The sequence below is a fragment of the Myotis nattereri genome (genome assembly GCF_964212035.1).
Source record: "Myotis nattereri genome assembly, chromosome: 1".
Classification (NCBI taxonomy): Eukaryota; Metazoa; Chordata; class Mammalia; order Chiroptera; family Vespertilionidae; genus Myotis; species Myotis nattereri.
In genome coordinates, this window is record NC_138075.1 from 186053859 (window position 1) to 186075398 (window position 21540).

At 37.6% G+C, this 21540-nt stretch overlaps 1 protein-coding gene across 2 annotated transcripts in view; it reads right to left on the reverse strand.

Annotated features, from left to right (window-relative positions):
• Positions 1 to 2212: 2212 nt before the first annotated feature.
• SLC4A4 (solute carrier family 4 member 4) overlaps positions 2213 to 21540 on the reverse strand; it is a 282065-nt gene continuing 262737 nt past the window's right edge. Inside the window, exons 21-26 of one of the 2 annotated variants that reach the window (XM_081095571.1) lie at positions 13879 to 13947; positions 11349 to 11522; positions 8375 to 8536; positions 6933 to 7029; positions 4321 to 4400; positions 3001 to 3623 (exon numbers count right to left, since the gene is read on the reverse strand). In XM_081095571.1, coding sequence (XP_080951697.1) covers positions 4357 to 4400; positions 6933 to 7029; positions 8375 to 8536; positions 11349 to 11522; positions 13879 to 13947 — 546 coding nt within the window. In that variant the 3' untranslated portion in view covers positions 3001 to 3623; positions 4321 to 4356. Of the gene's footprint in view, positions 3624 to 4320; positions 4401 to 6932; positions 7030 to 8374; positions 8537 to 11348; positions 11523 to 13878; positions 13948 to 21540 lie in introns of both variants that reach the window. The other variant, XM_081095570.1, reaches the window with a different exon arrangement.

The following is a 21540-nucleotide window of genomic DNA, read 5'->3' on the forward strand; positions in this document are numbered from 1 at the left end:
AAAATCTCAAGTTCCTGCACCAAAATCGTTAAGTGGTATGAAAAGGATTGAAGGAAGCTTTGTCCCATCCCTGAACAACGTCAACCTCTGTAATACAACTCAAATAGTTTTGTTTCGTTTTTTAAAGATAGTCAGCAGTCAATACAATTCAAGTACTTTAACACAGTTAAAAACAAAACAAACAAACAAAAAAGAACCAAAACTCGGAAGACAATCGTTCTCTGTGTTAAACATCGATATAGAGCTGATAAAAGATTTACTCTGTGTGTACTGGTGCATGTGCATAAAATATATAGAACTACACGCCTGAATTACTGAGGCAGACAATTACTCCCCCCCCCCCCCCGATCCCTCACCCCCACCCTCATTCTTTGAGGTTAGGGGGCTGATTAGGGAGGCCTTTTCCCTACTTCTTTAAGCGTCCACCTCCCTACCCCCATTCCACAGCTTGACTGGAAGAACAATCAGGAACACTACTGCAGATGGCACACAAAATAATTAGGGTTCCAAGTCCTGGTTTCACATAGTAGAGAAGAGTGACTTTCATCAAGGAAAACGGTGCCTCCAAGATATTTTCTTTCAAACGCAAAGCCAGAGACCTTTTGTTTCCATAAGGCAGGCTCTTGGCCCAGTGATCTTTCCTTCCAACAATAAGTGTGTACAGCCAAGCGTTCCAGTTAACAAGTCTGAGTGTACACTTAGTTACTTACTTCTTTACTTCTAACAACTTACATCTTTTTTTGTCCATATTCACATCAGGGAGAAACACTTTGTAAAATTTTACCAGTGTATTCTGTGTGTCCAGTTTACAAAGAAACAAAACCACACAATCTGGTTCTTAAATAATGAGTAAATTCAATTGAGATAGAGATAATTTGGTGGCTCTGTGTGGATCTCAGGTTTTGTTTGTTGGGTAACTATTTCTATTCCTCTGAAAGTTATGATTTTTTAAATACGTCCCTGGGTCCCAAAATATTGAAAAGGTTTGATACCTACGATCCTTTTAGCAAACATAATGTATTGTTCCACATTCATATTGTAAGTATCAACCAGTCATTGAACATGCATCATACACAGAGGTGCAGATAACTTTTAGATCTACTCAAAGGCTGAATTAAGTTGTTTTAGGAGGTTTTTTTAAAGGGATGGAGAGGGGCATGAATTCTCAAATACTTGATTCATGATAAGAAAAATAAATTATTATAGCTAGATTTTATAAAAATGAACAAAAATGTCATTAATTTGACAAGATTTTAGGTTAGGCTGAATATATTATGCATGGCTTTCAAACATTTTATTGGTGCTTCTATCAGTTAAAAAAAAGGGGGGGAAAGCTTCTAATTTTATCTTTGCTTAATGAAAAAACTATATAATATAGAGAGTAATCATTTTAAGAATAGCTGTAAACACAAGCCAAAATTTAGCATGTGAGGTTTTAATAAATAACAAGTAATTTGCCACTTTCATTTGAATGAAAAAACTGCAGGTCATTTATATCTAATTTGTATAAAATTGAAGGTTTTAAGATTATCCGGTACTATAAAAGAAACAGCTAATTCAGAATAAATTTTTTGTAATCAGAATTTTAAGAGGGCAGTATTATAATTTAATTAATATAAAAATAAGTAGGAATCACTATGTATATATTATGAAACCAAAATAGGTGGCTTCGTTCAGTTTCTGAACTCTTCTGACAATCTATTTTACTTAGGATGCACCACAAAACATGACCATATGACCCCAAAATAGGGATTCAACATTTTAACATTTTTAATGCAGATTCAAAATACGTAATTCAACCTATTAAAAGCATTATATTAAAATAACATGGTAATTTAATTAATATTTTCTTTTTTCTAATTTTCAAAATGGTACTTTGAAATATATATATATATATATATATATATATATATATATATATATATACATACGTACACACATACACACGTATATATTCTAAACTTCCCAATCACAAGGAACTGCCTTTCCATCCTAAAAAATGTGTAAGTCTTATTGCAATGTATACACATACACCTCTGCAGATCTATTTGTCATGCCATAAACACTTTATAAATGTGCAAATGGTCTACTGATATTTCTATGAATTTTGTATTGTAATTATGGGCTACTGTGTCAGTGATGGTTACTGATATCTGAATAATAAAATATAGCCACCCTCATTTACATGACCGTAAGTCTCTTAGACCTCCGATGGATTTTTCATATATGGTTTGGGTTTTATGACAACTGACACAAGAGGCTGGGTAACTTTGCCCTTTGCCTACCATTACTCTGTCCATAACTTTGCACATATATGCACCAGCCACACACAGAGTATATACACAAACACACAAATATTTCAAAGTGAAAAAACAAAATCTAACAATACTGCATAGGACATGGACATGATAATACAATTAGCATCTGTGCCTGGATAGTACTGTTATCAAAGCATCAGTTATTCCCATAACATAGGAGCTTCTCCCTTCTCCCCCATTCTCCTTCACAGAACAGATAAATTTCTTTTAAGGAAAGGGGAAATCGATGCTTAGAAACATGGTGTTTTTCCTCTGATCTAGCCCTCTGGCTTACCTTAAAGATTGTGTGTGTGTGTGTGTGTGTGTGTGTGTGCGTGTATGAGTGTGTATATGTGTGTAAAAATCACATTATATACAATACAATTTTTACAGAAAGCCTGGCAGCTACAAATAAGAGGTAGAACTACTCAAAACTATGTTTCCTGCTGCAGGAAAAAATTCATTATTTTACAGTAATTAAAAAAAAGTTTAAAAAATTGACAAAAAAATATGTTGCAGGTTAGGCCCCATAATTTAAACAACAAAATCTAGGAAGAAAAATATTCTTCAAATGTACTCAACAGATAAGTTCATTAAAGGGTTAAAAAAAGTTGCATAGGAAAAAGGGACATTCCAGCACTTGCTACAATGATGGCAATAGTTTCGCTACAGGGAATAAAGTACCTTTATTTGTTCTTCTTTTGAGAATTCTAGGATTAGGGTTCCTAAGCAAGAGCAAATTAGAATAGCAGCACTTTTCCAGTTCTGGAGAGCTCCGTAAGCGAGAGGAAACTGTCTGGAGATCAAGGTTTGTTCTGCCAGACAGAAAGACAAGCCAGTAAGCACAGCTCCAAAGCTCAAGTGGTAAGTTCCTTCAGTATTTGAACAGAAGGTGTTATAAAATCCTTAATACTTTTGACCTCTGGTGAAGAAAGGAAAAGAACCGGGTCTGTGCGTGTCTTGCATGACAGAGGAATTTGGTTGTCAGAGGATACATCTGAACATATAATGACAAGGGGGACTCTTCAGGTGCTGTTTTTCAGGAATGGTGCACTGCTGTCTTAGTTTTACCTTACGCTAGGGAGAAGCAGAGAGAGCACTGTACTATTTGGCCAATGACCAAAACCCAAAACAAAACAAGAATTAAAAATAAACAACCAGATGAAAAAAAACAAGACCATGAACAACAAAATCTGTTAGTTTGAGGAAAGACAAACAAGTTACAATGTAGTTTCTGTTCCCTTGCTCCTCCAGTAATCATCATTGTCATCCGGCTCAAGTTCTATTCTGATTTGAGGCACACCTTGTACTGGAGTTTTAGGAGGACTAGAGAAAAAGAAAAGAAAAGAACGGGTAATTAAGTCAGATTTCCTTTCTCATCTGTCAAATGTCTATATATTGGACAGAAAACAAATGTGTCCTTTGTTTTCTGTAAATTCTTATCTCCACTTCCTGTATTCATAAGACAAACATTTTTAAGTGGGATGAAGGTACCAATAGAGTTAAGATATTCAAGTAAAAATGTCTTAAGCCCTCATACCTAGATTTGAAAAAAACAACAACACAAAAACAAACAAGAAGGTGGGTGATACTGTCAACTTAAAGGACAAAAAGACTTTCATGAAGAAAATATTCAGGGATGATACTTTTTGGGCAACCAACCAAAATCTGAAATCTGCAGAGCCAGGTTAAGAGGGAAGGAAACTCCTGGAGAAGAGCTGCCAGGAAATGCAGCTACCCCTGAAGTCAGAGATGATACAGAAAGGATAAGAGGTGACGTTGATTGATCGGGGGCTTTATTTTAATGCTACTGAGAGATTTCAGTATTTCTAAGAGTAAATAGAAAAGGTCTTTTAGAAGGTTTTCTACCAGTGAAAACTGGAGCAAGGTTTGGTGGTTGGGAAATTTATTTAAGAGAAATGGAGGGAGAACAAGGTGTTCTGCCAATAACCCGCCTTTGACTTCATTTCTGTGGGGCAATCATGGCACAGAACAACGTAGGGGAAACAGGGCAGTCCTTTACCTGAGCATACCCAGTGACTGAAGAAAAGGAATTTTATCAGCATGATGTGTGGTGTTCAAGGAATGTTGGTGATCTTTCTCCTGGGGGGAAAAAAATATCTTTGTTAACCATAAAGAGTAGTTTTGGGTAATATTTAAAACTAGAGTGAAAATAAAAATCTCCACAAAAATTGATGCATCTTTCCCAATTGGGAAGAGTAAGAAAGGCAAGTTTAGACAATGTCAATAAACACTGTATCAAGGTAAGAATCTAACTAGTGTGATGAAGCCAAAATCACTTTGCTTCCTTTACTCCAGGTTTTTTTCTAGGAATAACCACTAATGTTCCTCTCAGTGAGGGGCAAGAGGTGAATCATTTTTAAAAAGTATGCTTACTCTTGGATTTCCTTACATCTTCAGCATTCACAACTTTGTCCTGTGATTTGTGGGGGAATAAAAAGATTTTGAGGAACTTATTTATACTGCAACTCTATCGATTTTGTTTTTTCATGGATTATAGAAGATAAATATGACATTAGAAAAGATGTCATTTAGCCCTGGTGGGTGTGACTCAGTGGCTTGGGCATAACCTCGTGCCCTGGAAGGTCCTCTGGTTCTATTCCTGGTCGGAGCACATGCCTGGGTTGCGGGCTCGATCCCTGGTAGGGGGGTGTAGGAGGCAGCCAATTAATGTTTCACTCTCATATTGGTGTTTCTCTCTCTCCCTTCCTCTCTTTCTAAAAATTAATTTAAAAATGTAAAAAAAAATGATGTCAGTTAGAATGATCATGGGTGATTTGCTTAAGTAAATTTCTAATATATCAGCTTTCAAAGTATCCTTCTTAAAGGATTCTTGAGAGAATGAAGAATACTAGCACTAGGTAATCTAATTGCTATACATTTTTTCCAGGAGCCTCAAATTCTAACGGAATTTTTTTTTCTAAAGCAGCCTTTAAACTGTACTTGGAAGGGCTCCACTAGCTTACAATGTCAATGGACAACATACCTAATGGGCTCTCTTTCAGTCTTCATTTGCTATTGATGCTCTGAAGATGAATAATGAAGCTAGAACATGGTTTGGGGACCTTGAATTTAAAAAGGAAGAATGAACTCAATCCCACTGACAGGATTGAGAAGAAATTGGCCTCAGTTATAACCTATAGCCTACGTTCAGATTAGACACTAAAGGTGAGAGTGTCCTCATTCTTTAAACCTAGTGTGCTGGCCAGATTCCAATGCTCCCTGCCCCCTGGTATTCATATTCTTGTATAATTCCTCCCCATACTGTACCAGGGTTGGTTTGTATGATTGATATAATATGGCGGAAGGGATGATATACCGCTTTTGAGCTTCGGTTATAAAAGACTGCAGTTCCTGCTTTGGTTCCACACTCTGTTATCACTGGCTCTGGCGGAAGCCAATTCATGCATGGGCAGCTCTATGGAGGCGCCCACAGACCAAGGGACTGACATCTGCCAACTGCCTTGTGACTGAGTTTGGAAGCAGATCCCAGTTCCCATCAAGACTCAGCCCCAGCCGAGAACTTGACTGCAACCTCATGAGATACCCGGACCCAGAACCATCCAAATCAGCTGCTCCTGAATTTCAGAATGTCAGGAACTGTGTTAGAAAACAGGTTTGTTGTTTCCGGCTGCTAAACTTTATAGTAATTTGTTACACAGCAATCAATAACTCATATACCTATTTTCATAAACAGTCATTCATTTCAAACTTCTCTCGGTAAGCTGTTATTGAAGTGGTATTGTCAAACAGAAGAGAGAAGGTCTCATCTGTCTTTTGCCTTTAGCAGATCAGTAGACTTTGAAGTGCATCTGGATCTTAAAAAATACATTTTCTTCCAATGAGAATGCAAAGTGAAAGTAGTTTGGAGACAACTGCTATTGGAAAAGCTTGTGAGATATTCAGCAATGTTACTACAGAGGTTCCCCCCACCCCCCTTTTAAAGGAGGCTGTTGATTACAAAAGAAAAGGCGACATGTCAGAAATCACTACACCGTAGCCAGCGGGCTGTTACCTAAGGAAAAAAAAGTGCCGTTATCAAGGTGATTTGGAAATAGCAGAGGAGGAAGACATGAGGGAGAAAATGCACAAATCTTGTAAATCATACCTAGAAATTTCTGTTAATTAGTTTATGATTGCCAATTAAATTTAAAATAATCAATTACTCCAAATTCTCAATATTAATCATTGATTCATTAATCACTGAGAGCCCGTGTTGCAATTTCTCTTTGGGGCTGATCTGGTCATTGGCTGAAGCCTAAGGAAGACAAACAGTAACAGACAGCGATGTAGTCCTATGAGCCGCAATTCTAAACACCAGCAGGAAAAAGAAAAATCAGTTAAAGAGATGGTTATGAGTTTAGCAACTGAAAGAAACTGGTGATAACTTGGGTCAGAGAAAAGACTGCCAGGCAAAAACTTAAGATAAAAGGAAGGAAAGGGAAGCTCAGGGAATGTAAAAATGAAGTTTTAAAACAATAATTAAGTGTAAATCTTCGCATAGAGAAAAAAAGAAAATGGAAGGAAAGTTAATGTAAATGATCGTTCTAACGTTTTCTCTCTGCCAGTGCAAATCATATTAAAGCAGGGAAGCAAGAGGTTAGTTCTACTCACTGTCGGAAGGTTTGCTATCACTTAGGAAAGGCTGCTGTTCCATGATGTCCATTGGAATTTTAATACTTGGGGCTGTTTCTGAGTATGGGCAGTCAGACTGTGGAAGAAATTTGTACGTTTTAAGAAAGGTGTTACTATACAGACCTCCCTACTTCCCAATATTGATTAAACTTACCATATTGTCATTTACACTGCACTAAGGAGAAAAGCCTTAGATACAATCATTCCCGCTTGGCTAACTTTTCAAATTCTACCCCATCTTTCTCCCTCGCATTTGTCTTTCTCCCTTCTGAGTTAATGGGATGGAGTCGATTAAAACTAGCGCGGCACCAAAAGAAAGGCACTACATATTGGAACAACTGGAAAGCTTTCCATCAGCAAATATTTATGAATTTGTTATCATACACTTAAAAAATGACTTAGCATTTCTCCGTCTAAAGTTCCTCATATGTAAAGTAGGAACAAAAATATATACTAGAAACAGCTGTTTTGGCAATTGAAGACAAGTATGCATGATCAATCAAAATGATCAAGTATATAGTACACAGCAAAAAATAACTACACTCCTATTTTAGAATGGGATCCCAGGGATCCCATTAGAATGGGGATACTTCACTGTGTTGAAAAATTCAGAACAAATCTTCACACAGAAAATCTCATTTTGGCAGTCCTTTCAAAGACTACTAGGATAGGCTCTGTGTGTGTGTGTGTGTTAAACAAATCCCATATTTTCTCCTAGCACTAATTACAGACTCCTATTAGAGCACCTGTATTCCTCTGAAATGGTCTCCTAAAGAAAAAAAATAGGCAATTATTTTATTTTCAACATAATCACCCAACTGAAGGAGGATCATCTATGACTATTACAATTATGTAAAAAGACCCTATAGTACAATTCCCTTTCCTTTTAATTGAAGGGTTACAGAGAAATAGTCCAAAATCATGTCAAAGCCCAATGCAAAGATAAAAACAATAGCAGAGGACTTTGGTTGAGAGCCTACTCCAACATAGATAACGGGAGGTGAGGGCACCAGTATTTGTCTACATTAGGCTTAACATTATTACATAAACTGGAGTCATCTCAAATTTAAATCCTGGATTGTCAACAGCAAATAAAATACATTTTATAGCAGCACTAAGTGAACTTTTTACTTATTTATGAGATTGGAGTTCTTTAGATGTGGTGGACTCTTTTTGGTTTGGTTTTCAGAAGTCACTTTATCATTTTTAGTGTATTAATGGTTAAAGAAAGGCTTCAGAAAATATAAAAAACTAAAGAGAGAAAATAAAGGGTAAAGGAAGTTGAAGACTGACATGTAACATGGACAAGTAAACATTTTCGAAACTCAGACATACATCTCACATAAGGGGTAAAAAAAAATTGATTTTTCACATATATTTCTTTAACTAGCGTTACTTTGGAATTCTGGGAAATTCCTTACATCATCAATGTCACTGTCCAGACTTCCTTTCTTCTTTTTCTTTCTCTTCTCATCTTCCTTCTTTTTCTTTTCCTTTTCTGGAATGACATCATCGAGGAAGCTGAGGTCGTGCTGGGAGAAGAGGTAGTCCATGCCTTTTCTGACAGCTACCAGTGCCAAGATCTGAAAGAATAAATACAAAAAATATGAAAGGAACCATGTCAGATGAAATCATAATGGTATAAATACTTCCCTATCAAAGGCAGCTGAAACCTACTTTGTATAAGGCTAAAGGATGCTGGAACTCATCTTGCTTGTATGAACTTATATTAAGTGGACCATAAACATTTTCTTCATGGAGAAAGTTGGCTTATAAAAGTGTTAATTGACACTCACTTTGTTTTGCTCAATGAAATGTGTAATCAATTTCACTTAGAATATCAATGTGAAAGGGTTAGTTTTTAAATTATTTTCTTCCATGTTTTAGCTTTTCAATAAAATAACTAAAAAGTTAAAGAAAAAAAATGACCTGCATATGATTTCTAATTACTCAAAATTAAAACAGTATACAAGTTGTAGAAAATCTGTGCAACATACAGTACACTAAGACATCTTTAAAGTATTAATAATGAGGTAGCAGTTGGATATGCACAGACCATTTAATCTACTGAGCGACTTAAAAAAACTACCATTAACTGCATACTTACCATGTTTCAGATGCTGTGCTAAAACTCTTAGGCAGTATTTTCTTATTCTCACAACAAACCTAAGGAGTAGATATTATGATCTCTATCTTACAGCTGAGGAAACTAAAGCTTATAGACATACGTACATCATCCAAGATCACTAAGCCAGAAAAAGGAAGCGTACGGAGGGGCCAGCTGCCTGCCTCTAAAATCAGCATTCTTCAACTCCGTATCTTTGATTCTATAAATAGCCCTTGAAGATGAACTTCTGAAGGGACATTAAAGATGTCCTTGCTCAACGGTGAAATGTGTACGTGCCAGGATATCAGTCATGACTCTGTTTCAAATAAACAGTTGTCTTTATCTATATGCTCTCTGGGTTTCAGTTTCTTCATTTCCTAGACAAGTTAATAAATCTGCTCCACTGAAATTATGTGATTGTTTGGGATCAAATAAAAGCTCTCAAAAGATGAAAATACTTTATAAAGGTAAAACTTTGTTTTATTATTTAGCACAAGCAATAAGTGATTTACTAGATATATTTCAAATTTAACCTGTCTAAATTTTTTTTTCTTGGCTTTAGCAAAACTAATTGATAGGTACATTATACCAAAAGGCAAATTGGGGTTTTTCTCTCACTCAGTGTGTTTTTCAGTAAGTTAACAGAGTTGAAGAGGGAGTTGGGGAACTGGGTGAAGGAACTGAGAAGTACAGATTGGTAGTTACAAAACAGTCATGGGGATGTAAAGTACAGCATAGGGAATTTAGTCAATAATATTGTAATAACTATGCATGGTGCCAGGTGGGTACTGGCATATCAGGGGGAACACTTTGTGAAGTATGTGATTGTCTAACCATAATGCTGTAAACCTGAAACTAATACAAAATAATATTGAATGTAAATTATAATTTAAATAATTAAAAAATAAAACAGAATAACATAAAAACAAAAAGATAAAAAGAGATATAGGGGATTATCAAGAAAAAAATATGACTACTAATATCACTAGTATTTTATATCATTATCCCTGCATCCTTGGAGAAAAAAAACCCACACAATTATAAATAATAAATAACCATAAAACAAAATAATAATCCTGACTAAGAGAATTTTTATAAAAAATATAATATGGTTTATGTATGAAAATTGTTTCCAAAGCCCTAGCGGTGACAGAGCAGACTTGAGGCTGGCTTTGTATATGTATTTTCTTGCAAGAAATGGAAATCTATGGTAAAGTATAAAATTCAATAAGGAAACCAAATACAGAGCTAGCATTTTCTTTTTCCGTCTTTCACATTCAATATTATTTTGTATTAGTTTAAGGTGTACAGCATAGTGGTTAGATAATCATATACTTTCCAAGTGATCCCCCTGATATTTCCAGTACCCACCTGGCACTATTCATGGTTATTACAATATTAATGACTACATTTCATATGCTGTCATTTACGTCCCCGTGTCTGTCTTGTAACTACTAGTCTACTTCTTAATCCTTTCACCTTTTAACCCAGTAGATCTCACCATATCACAGCAAGGATAGAGAGCCCAGGCTTCCATTTAGCATGATGAAACTAGCGAGACCTTCAAAAGCAAAACTTCTCATTCCTTTTCTTCTAATTCACTGGATAGCTTCTCATAAGTTTCCCAATTTGTCCGCTTTTATTTGGACTGAAATCTGCCATAACTTTGTTACATTGACTCTATTGTACATAATTCTATTGTATTTTACAAATAATCAATGTGTACTGGTGTCTACTATGTGCCGGGCGTTGTGCTATATATTTGATATTCATTATTGATGCTCAGAATAATAACATTCCTCAGCTTATGGATAAGTCAATGGCAGCTCAGGGAGTTTCACCATCCAGCACGAACCAGGGCCAGAATCTGAACTCAGCTTAGTCTGACTCTGAGGTCCAGTGTAGATAGTCACAGACAGAGGAACCTTAAATTACAACTGAGCCAATCTAAATGATTTAGTCAAAGCTGGAAAAAACTGGAACCACACATAAAAGATACCTGTGTCTCCCATATCAGCTTATGGATAAGTCAATGGCAGCTCAGGGAGTTTCACCATCCAGCACGAACCAGGGCCAGAATCTGAACTCAGCTTAGTCTGACTCTGAGGTCCAGTGTAGATAGTCACAGACAGAGGAACCTTAAATTACAACTGAGCCAATCTAAATGATTTAGTCAAAGCTGGAAAAAACTGGAACCACACATAAAAGATACCTGTGTCTCCCATATCACCATAACCACATGATATTGGTATGACCTCATGGGTAGGTTCAATGAAAGAAATCCCTACCATGACTGGAAAAATGATAGCAGCCACGGTTGACTTGAGGATCCAGAGCAGGGCTAGACACAACACCTGCAGGAAGGTGAACAGGTGGACTCTGCGCAGCGGGACATGGCGCAGGTAGATAAAGTCAGGCTGATGCTTCAGAGGCATCAGGAGCAGCTTCAGGCGATCCATGAACTGGGGAGCAGAGGGAAGGAGAGAACAGCTGCATTACTTCAAAAGCAGATGCACGAGGTCATTTCCATTATGCCCAACTCTCCACGAGTGACTCATACCCTATAATTTGGGCAAGCAGTATCTTTTCCAGAGGACAGTGGTCAAGGAGTGCAGAAATTTAGCCTAACCAGCACCATTAGACATTGTAGGAGTCTTCTGATTTTCATTACTTTGCAGGAACGTTATGCAGACATATGAGATAAAGTGGCCTCCAAGGATAAAGTTCCAAAGCACAATATAAATTCTAGACATTCGTCTCTTTATATCTATACTATCTGAGACTTGGGACAGAGGGTCTTGTGACTACTTTAATAATGATATGCAGAAGCAAGACACATAACTAATGTAGCCTGCACTAATGCATCTTATACTACCTTTGTTGTCTTATCTGACAGAGGAGGAGATGCAGCTATGTGTCACGTACATTTCAGGGATGTTTCGCAGACATAAAGGAAGTATCCAACTTGAAAGTGGGCATGCACTGGCATTTTCATAAACTCCACATTATCTATGGCATAAGTAATACATTCAGCAATGCACTACCATTTTTAAAAGAGAAAATCCATGTGACTATTAATTACAGTGAGTTTCAGAGTGTCCACAACCAGATACCAGAATCCTGGAGAGGCTGTCACGCTGTCATGGATAAGCAGGTATTGAAACCACTGCCGAGCACCTGGGTGCCAGGTGCTGTGCTTCACGGAATAGCTGTTGAATTTACACTGATGATGATTATAAGGATGATATCTCCAGACCCATCATACGATCTTTCCGATGAAAGATGCTCAGTACATAACTGCTAAAGTGAATTATTATGCAACAAGAACTCTGAAATAATATCCCTGCTTTCTCTCTGGAGGGAAGGGAGAAGTGTAAGAGAAAACGAGACTGTCACAGACAACAGTCTCTGCGCGCCTTGCTGCTTATAAAGATCGGGTTACAAAATTTCCTGCTAAAATCAAATCTTGCCAAAAGTTCTAAAAGAGGAAGAATCAAGAGGAAAGTAAGGAAAAGAGAGTAAAGGCAACAGGGACAACAGCCGAGTTTTAGAACGCGACTATCTTTCCCTTCACAAAGGGTTTCCCCGTCATTGTGATATAGATGTCTTTCCTCTATTTAATAAACAATGTACTGAGCTCTTACCATCAATCAAGCACTTAGAATGCATACAATCAAACTTCTTATCTAGACTGACCTTTCAAAGCTAAACAAAAATAAGCACTATTAGTTTGGAGGTACATTATTTTCACATCTTTCCACTTAGGAGAGTAAACAATATATACAATGCCAGGAACAAATATAATATTTTGATACATTTATGTGCCCCAAAGTTTCATAGGCACAAATAAACATGCATGCATCGTCATCTAGTCCAACCTCTGAAAACCGCCTTGTGTTTTGTAACAAATAACCAAATGGTGAGGAACTCTATTTAATGGGCCTAAATAAGGAAAAATAAAGTAGCCTTTTCTCTTTTGGGGAGTCTGGCCACTTGTCCAGCTCTAGCTGACTATAATACTAAGTTAATCTAAACTCAATAAATGAAATGAAAGCAAGGACAATTATGAACGGGTTTAAATAAATTGTTATGATGTTCGCAGACCATGCTGTCTTTTCCCATTAAAACGTTACTAAGTGCTAAATAAGGCTTCAGCTAACAAGATGCCAGAAATCAGCAGAAGGACTTTCAGTTTCCCAGTGCCAATTAAATTAAACCTCAATGGAAAGACAAAGTTTTCTCTAATGACTTTTTTTTTTAAAGGGGGACAGTTTACCAAAGTTGTGAATAGCTGAAGATTTCAACAAAATAATACATAAACCACAATGACTTTATTCTTTTATTGGTTCAAAACTTTGATCACCGAATCCAGTCATATAAAAAGTACATCCCAGAAGAAGAACCTGTTCTTAGTATAGGTAAAGGCAAATGGCAAACAGTATCTTGCAGAGTACACTGAAAGGGTTGATTTCCTTTTTGAGATGAAAAGAAAAAAAGAAGAGGGAGGAAGAGAGAGAGAGAGAAGGGGAGGAAAGAAAGAAAGAAGGAAGGTAGATCATAGCTCTCTTACTTTCCTGATCACATAACCTTTAACAGCCTATTTTAAGAATGGGTATGTAGGATAACATTTGTTAACACAAGCTAACTTTGTTAATTAAATCAGAAAATGAAAAGTAGATAATGGTAGAGAAAGTAGAAAATAAATGCACTTTAAAAACTTAGCAAGTAATTAGCACTCTCCTTTTCAGAGATCGATTACTGGACTAGCCTTACTACTAGGAAAACTTGACTGTACTTAGGTGGCTATGGAAAACTTACCTGGACGCCATTAAGGGATGCTACCCCCATATACAGGAACACACCATAGAGTACAGGCATGGGAATAAACTAGGAAAGAAAAAAATTGGAGACCAGTTAAAAATAATAATAATAATAGCAAATACAGTAATGGAGAGGGGTAGTTTAAATAAAAGCTAAATCTGAAACTAAAAGATAGAACATGATAATATAATGATCTCTAATTAGTGTGCTTTAGTAATCATTGACAAACTTCAACCCTCTGTACTAGAAATAGATGCAGGTGAAGGAGACACTGAATTTCCATTTGATGCCTGTTTGTATTTGTTTACAATGAGCATGCATGACCGTAATAAGTAGTGTTTTTAATGGGGAAAAAGTCTGTTTGCTTTTCGCCTTAAAAGGAATGACTATGTAAGCCAGATGTCTGCATGAGCTGTGAGGTAGAAAGAGGGGCAGAGGGTCCGTCACCTCACTCCTGAGGCCAAGTTCTTTGCCCAACAGTCTATTGATTTTTTTTTCCTTAATAATTTTCACCAAATGATCTATCTACTTGACGTTTAAATGCTTCTTTCAACTAAAGCATCAAACGACTGTCCCCTTTCTTCTCCTCAGGAATACTGGGAACTCACTAATGAGAACACCGCTTGAAAGGAGCATCAAGCATCTGCAAGCAATTAATTCCACACAGGGATTAATACACAGCTTTCAGAACTAAATTAATACATTTCATGCTTTAATTAGCAGGAGTCTTTTTACATTATACAAAGCAGTTTAACAATGGGACTGGGACGTTCCACTGTGCTGTTTGAAAGTTTTATCTATTCCTAGACCTTTGAAACTTCCCTAGGACTCCTAGGATGAAGCGTGTCAAGGATGAGCTTCTACGAAGTCTTCTATCTGCACCAACAAAGGTTCCCAAGGTTCCAGTTTGAAAAGGAGCTCAGGTAACTTCAGGAGTTTTCAAAGCTAAAACCACAATCAATTAAGCCCAATCTTACCTCATCTACATAAAATAGGCTATTGTAGCAAGAAAACAGAATGACTTTAGAGTCATTTTTAAAGAACTATTGCATGTGTTAAGTGATGCACAATTTCTATCAGCCTTTCTTTGTGATTACCTCAGTATCAGTATGAGAGCCTTTGGTCACTATTGGGGAAATAGCAAATTTCAAAATATCACAGGGATCTCCAATTGTTATTGGTTTGTTAGAGGGATTGTTAAGTTTATATGGAATAAATATACTTATGTCCATAAAACATCACATGCTTCTAAAAAAGACTAAGAATTTTAACATAGGTAATTTGACCTTCAGCTCAAAGAAAAGTAAATGACATTGAACGTTGAAGGAGGTGCGAGGGATGGTGTGAGTGGTGGGGGAGCCCTGTGTGCTGCAATACCCACTAGTCCCCACAAAGAGGTGAGCACATCACGCTCCAGCCATTGGAGTTCTGACACGTGCCTTTATTCCTTTTAGAATGCGAATGTTCCATTCCTTGCCATTACTCTGTATAAACTGACAACAATAAAATAAGAAATGAAACTAACAACGGCACCATTTTATCGCTTTGACTCCTTTCTTAATTTTTAAAATACATTCCACAGGCAGGGGCACCGCCATGGTTCCTTAATACAGGATGATTTCCTTCTTGTCATTTTATTTCTAATTTCTTGGGGAGAAAAGAAAGGTGGGAGGGGGGAAAGAGACATACAGTTCATGGGAAACTGGTTAGAAGCCCTGCAGGAGTTACTTTTTAATCTGTATAAAGTGCTCTCCTGGCTTGAAGGAAAATAATCACAAAGGTGATCGTGGCCCTGTGTCCACCCCTCACCTTGGCTTCGCTCATATTTTCTCTAATGTGGTTCTAATGCCAAAGTTGAGGCAAGCTGTGCTTGTGCCCAGGCCTATTCTTTCTGAACTTACGAGGACAAATGTTACTGAATCCACCACAAAAAAAATCAGAATTCACCAATAACTCAGAACGGCATGGGATATGGGTAGGAAAGCAGCTTCAGATATGACGATGTTTTAAAAAACGATCCAGTGGTGAAAAGGAAACAGCACATACAAGGGAGACTATTAATCAGGTCTTCGGCCAACTGCACTGTGATACAGGTGCCTTGGGAAAATCACCATTTTCTGTACAGTAATGAAGTGTCTCAATAAAAATCTCCCAGTGTGGAAATCTTGATAAATTTTAACAGAATTACTGAGTTAGAGGATATTTCTTATTGGATTTGGTTAATGAGTCACACAAGAAGGTCAATCTTTAAAAATTCATTACAATGGAATCATTCATCACAACAAAAATTTTGCCCCAGGATGGAAAGAAGAATGTGTTTTTTAAAAAATGGGATCCTCTTTTAAGTTAAAATAATATACCTAGTAAGAGGAGATAGACCTATTTTTACAAAGCAAGACAGGAGAAATTAAAACACAAGGTATACTAGGTTTATAGGCATAATAAGAATTGCCAAATGATAAAATTATGCAAAGAAAATTATTTAATCAATCATACCCAGAAAGCCAAAAAGTATAATTATAAAAAATATTATAATGCCTTTAATAAACATAAAAATGAAAAAAATTGCGTGCTTGATCCTACAACCAGATAGAATAATGAAACTGAGATGAAGTCAATGAAGACAAACATATTGAGACTAGGTCAGATTCAGGCTAGGTAATTGAAATGACCAAATTCTGGTGACTGTCATTCCACTTTCTTTCACTTCTCCTTCCCTTTGATTTTTCTGATAGTGTTAGATTATTTCCATAAGGAAAAAAATGCAAAAAGGGTAAGTCTAATAAGAAAGATAGATTGTAGTTATCCACAGCACAGACTTCAGTACAGGAGTGAGGCCTCCCAGCAAAATAATGTATGTGTGTGTGCGTGGCGGGGGCGAGGGGGGTGGTATAGGGTGAGGGGGTGGGGTATAAAACTCTGAACAAAGTCCTATTTAAGAGCATGGGCACAGAAATCAGACAGCATAGGTCTGCCTAATAATCTTCAATAACTGATAAATGTGGCATTGATGTCATTATCAGGACCGGCACTGCCAAGTCAAAGACCTGCAGCTGCAAAGCACAACTCTCTTTGGTCCCTCCGGGGCCGGGGAGGTGGGGTGGGTAGGACACAGACTGGAGTATAGACCAGAAGGATTGCTGCAAAGGTCAGACTTGAAGCCTGGGTTTTATATAAGCTCTACAAGTTAGTGCCCTTTCAACTATAACAGCTGCCTTTAGGAACATCTTATTAAAATAACATCCCAATGCCCTTAAGCCTTACAAATCTGGGTTAATATGAAAGTTGCTGACTTGTAAACTGCTGCCTCGTCATTGAAGAAACTGTGGAGTGAGGTACGATCAGTTTGTGAAAATGCCACATTTCTCTCCACATGGGAGAATTGGGAAATGGATCAAAGAGGCTGGAAAAGATCACCTCATGGGAAACGAAACTGAATGAATTATTTGACAGTAAGTACTGTTTTATTTTAAAAGGAGGTAAACTCTGATGGTTATGAAATCAACCTTTGGAGCCAGACTGCCTAAGATCAAATCTTGGCTCTGCCATTTAAGAATGTTGTGACCTGACTGGTTATTCATCATTTTTCTTATCTGAAAAATGAGTGCAATTATTAAGATAGTTTTGTAAGTGTTATTGGAGAACTAAATGTTAAAAATCTGTACTGAGCCCTTAGTCCAATACCAAGCTCAATAAATGGAAGCTACTATTACAATCACTATCATCATCATCATCACTATTGTTTATCTGTATTTCCCTGTTAATGAGCAGGGTGTGTGGCATATTGTAGGAGTTCAACCAGTGTTTGCCAAGTACTAATTCTTTGCTACCCTTCACATTTTAGAACACTAAACCAATCTGAAAGATAAATTTTAGCCACCACTCCTCCTGTTGATAAACTACTTCAAGCAAAGGCAACAGAGGTAGCAGTGAACTTTACACGATCTTTATTTCTTTAGGCTTGCCAGAGGAATGAGAAAAGTAAGCTACCTTTCATCTTTTGCTGCTCTTTAGTCTCCCAAACAGAAACACACATCTGAAAGGTTTAACCAGCCTGGGAAGCCAGTTATGCCTGCTTCCCAACAGTTCTGCATTGAATCAGTAGTGAGATCTGAGGCATGTAAGACATAGCTGGCTAAGGTCAAGGGGTATCCTTGTGAACTTAATAAAGCTACTACACTGTGATTCCTTATGTTCTTCCATGCAAAAAAGACAGATTTTGGCAAAGAGATCAAAACAGAGGTCATAAACTTCATGTTCAAAGTAAGCCTGCCTAAGCAGGGGCAGGAAACAACTTCCTATACAGCTTAATGCACGGGAGAAAATTACTAGGATCATCTGAGGCCATTAAACTTGTGAGGGATTACAAGTTGAGCCATTTCATTTTAAAAAGTAAAAGTCACACATTTCTCTCGATCCCATTCATTTGATCTGCCTTTTAAGGCAAACTCTTAAGCAAAACCATTCTCTAAAGGTGTCACCTGTTTCTTTAAAACACACACAGTCACATGGTGAGGGTGGTGGGAGGGAAGTTTCCCTCCTCCCAGGTAACCGCCATCATGCTTTTCTGTGTAAATTCTGAGGTTAATTGTTAATCTTGACTTTTAATTGTAACTCTGATTCACGGGTAACTTAGGTTTTAGTTTAACTCTACCCTTAACATCTCCTTCTTCCTGCATTGACTTTTCAAATGAGCTACAAAAGTTCTGTGGTGAATGCATATGACATCAAACTTTAATGATAAAAAGGACATGTGGTCTAAAATTAGCTGCCTTGCCCTGGCAGGTGTGGCTCAGTTGGTTCATGCACCAAAAGGTCCTGGTTTTATTCCTGGTCAGGGCACATGCCCAGGTTGTCGGCTGGATCCTCAATAGAGGGCATGCAGTGGGCAGTCGATTGATTTTTTTTCTCTCTCCCTTTCCCTTCCTCTCTCTATAAAATCAACGAAAACAAACTCATTTATAAAAACAAAAAAATAAATGTAAATAAATAAAATTAGCTGACTTTATCAGCGATGATTGTTAAAGTAAAGAGTAGTTGTAATTACTTAAAGAAACAATCACAGTAGTCATTGCTATACTACTATTTTACTCTTGTTTTTAAATCTAGGTTTCCCACAATATATTGGAAACTATATTAACAAAACAATTTCATGTCCCACATTTTGGGCAAAGTTGCCTAATAAAACTGTTTGCTGGACTGCCTTTTTCACTGATCCCTACAATGACTCTTTGCATTGACCTAAAGTAGGAGGTGGAAAGAGCCACAGTTATGGACTCTAGCAGCTTAATGAGGGTGAGCAAAGCTTGGATCACTTAAGGGAGGTCAAAGGAAAAGTGAGCTCATGTTCACTGATCCCTTTGATCCCTTACATCTCTCCTTTTCCTTTCTCTGCATTCTAATTTGTTCCTGCAGATACTAAGGTGCTTTGCATATCCGAGGCAAAAAGACTCACTGGAAAAGAAAGAACAAAAATGTTTTCAGCTTTAATTCCTCTTCAGCCATATTTGGGTGCATGGTGAGAAAACAGGAAGTATTGTTGAAAATGTGAGTTTTGCATCTCATCCGAAAAATAGCAACTTATACAGTATCTATTCTCTGTGTCTTTTTGGAGTCACACATGATTCCTCAGCTGACAGAGTCTCCAAGATGAAGGCCAATTTGTTGTAACAACTAAAGAACTTTAAACACATCTGACTTTGTGCTAATGAAAATAAATAATCCTATATAATAAAAGCCTAATATGCTAAGTGTCTGGTCATCCATTCAACCAATCAAAGCATAATATGCTAATGATATGCTAAGGCCACTCACTATGATGTGCACTGACCACCAGGGGGCAGACAGTAGACTGGCTGACCAGTTGCTATGATGTGCACTGACCACCAGGGGGCAGTCAACCAGTCACTATGACGTGCACTGAACACCAGGGGGCAGACACTCCGACCGGTAGGTTAGCTTGCTGCTGGGGTCCAGCCAATGGTGACTGAGTGAGACAGGCCGGACACATCCTGGAACCCTCCCACAGTCCCTCCCCAGCTGGCCAACCTCCCGCATCCCTCCCTGGCCCTCACCGTGCACTGGTTGGGTCCCTCAGCCTGGCCTGCATCTTCTCGCAATCTGGGACCCCGCGGGGGATGTCAGAGAGCTGGTTTTGGCCTGATCCCGCAGGCCAGGCCAAGGGGCCCCACTGGTGCACGAATTCGTGCACTGGGCCTCTAGTATAAAAATAAAAGAAACAATGGGTGTGTGTGTGGCGGAGATGAGTAAATATGAACTGATGGAAAGATCTTTGTATATTATTCCTTGTCTAATAATGGCCAAGTATAAAAGACCCCATAAAAGAAACTTCTCAGTGTGCCAAGCAAGCCCACCTCCAGGGAGCCCAGGAGCAGATTCATTCCCAGTACAGCTTCCCACACATGGGGTCAGAACTGCAGCAATGGCCTCTCTAATAACTGATCTCTGCAGATGAGGTCTGTGTCCATGTGGTAAAAAGTTGTCACTAGATTTTCCCATCAGCTGATGTGCTGCTGTCTCTGGGACAGCACAGGAACGGAAAGCACTTTGGCAGTGGATTTAATGCTGGGGAGCCCTACCCCACTACTTGCTGTGCACTGGAAAGAGCAACAATAGATTTCCCCCGTCCATGTGGAACGGGGATTTTCAATCTTTGTCGCAAGAATTTTTTAAAAATTTATTTTAGAGAGAGAGAAATATCAGTGTGACAGAGAAACATCAAGCAGCTGCCCCACCACCACCACTCACCCTAACCAGTAACTGAACCTGAAACCCTTTTGATATTGGGGGGAAGATGCTCAACCAACTGAGCCACCTTGCTGGGGCTGTACTGCGAGGAATTTTAAAACATGCAATACCTGATTATTTAGTCAGGGGAACTGACTTATTTTCCTTTACGGTGTCAAATAAAAAATGACAACAGCCAACACAATAGCCATTCACTGATAGTGAATCAAAACTTTATCTGTTTTTTTGTAAAATCAGCAAAAGTTATATTTTTTGGTGTGTGGCAGAATTTTAGTAATTAGTTTATGTGTTCCGGGAGATGAAAAAGGTTGAAAATTGCTGCTGTAGAACATAAGATCTATACTCTTTTAAGGTCCTCTCTCTATAATCAGAAATGTCTTATGTAAAGTTGTTTTTAGTTTTACTACTCCATGTGTTGCATGAGATACATATTCCCTCCTGATTGCAGTCAAAAAAGGAATTAAACCAGTTAATTGACATTGTGGAAACCAAGGATGAAAGATGAATATTTAAATCTTTTAACTGTTCACCAGGTATTTTGTGCATAATTTATGCATTAATCTAAGTATCCTAAAGGCAAAGTCAATCTTATCTATATGTTAAGAATTTATAATTTCATTGTTCTCAAATTCATCTGATTGGTGATTGACATATAATGTTCTAACCTGAGAGAAATGGATGGTTTTAGCCTTTCACCATCTGTCCTGTATTGTTTGAATTCTTTACAAGAGTGTACTATTTCATTACTAGTGCTATTAAATACGCATTTTAAAAACCTTATAAATTAGAATTGTTTAAAAATAAAAAAAATTGTCAGAAAAAACTTTGGAAGGATATTGCTAACAGTTGTTTATGGCTATGGGTTTATAGGTGACTGTGGTGCTTTGCATT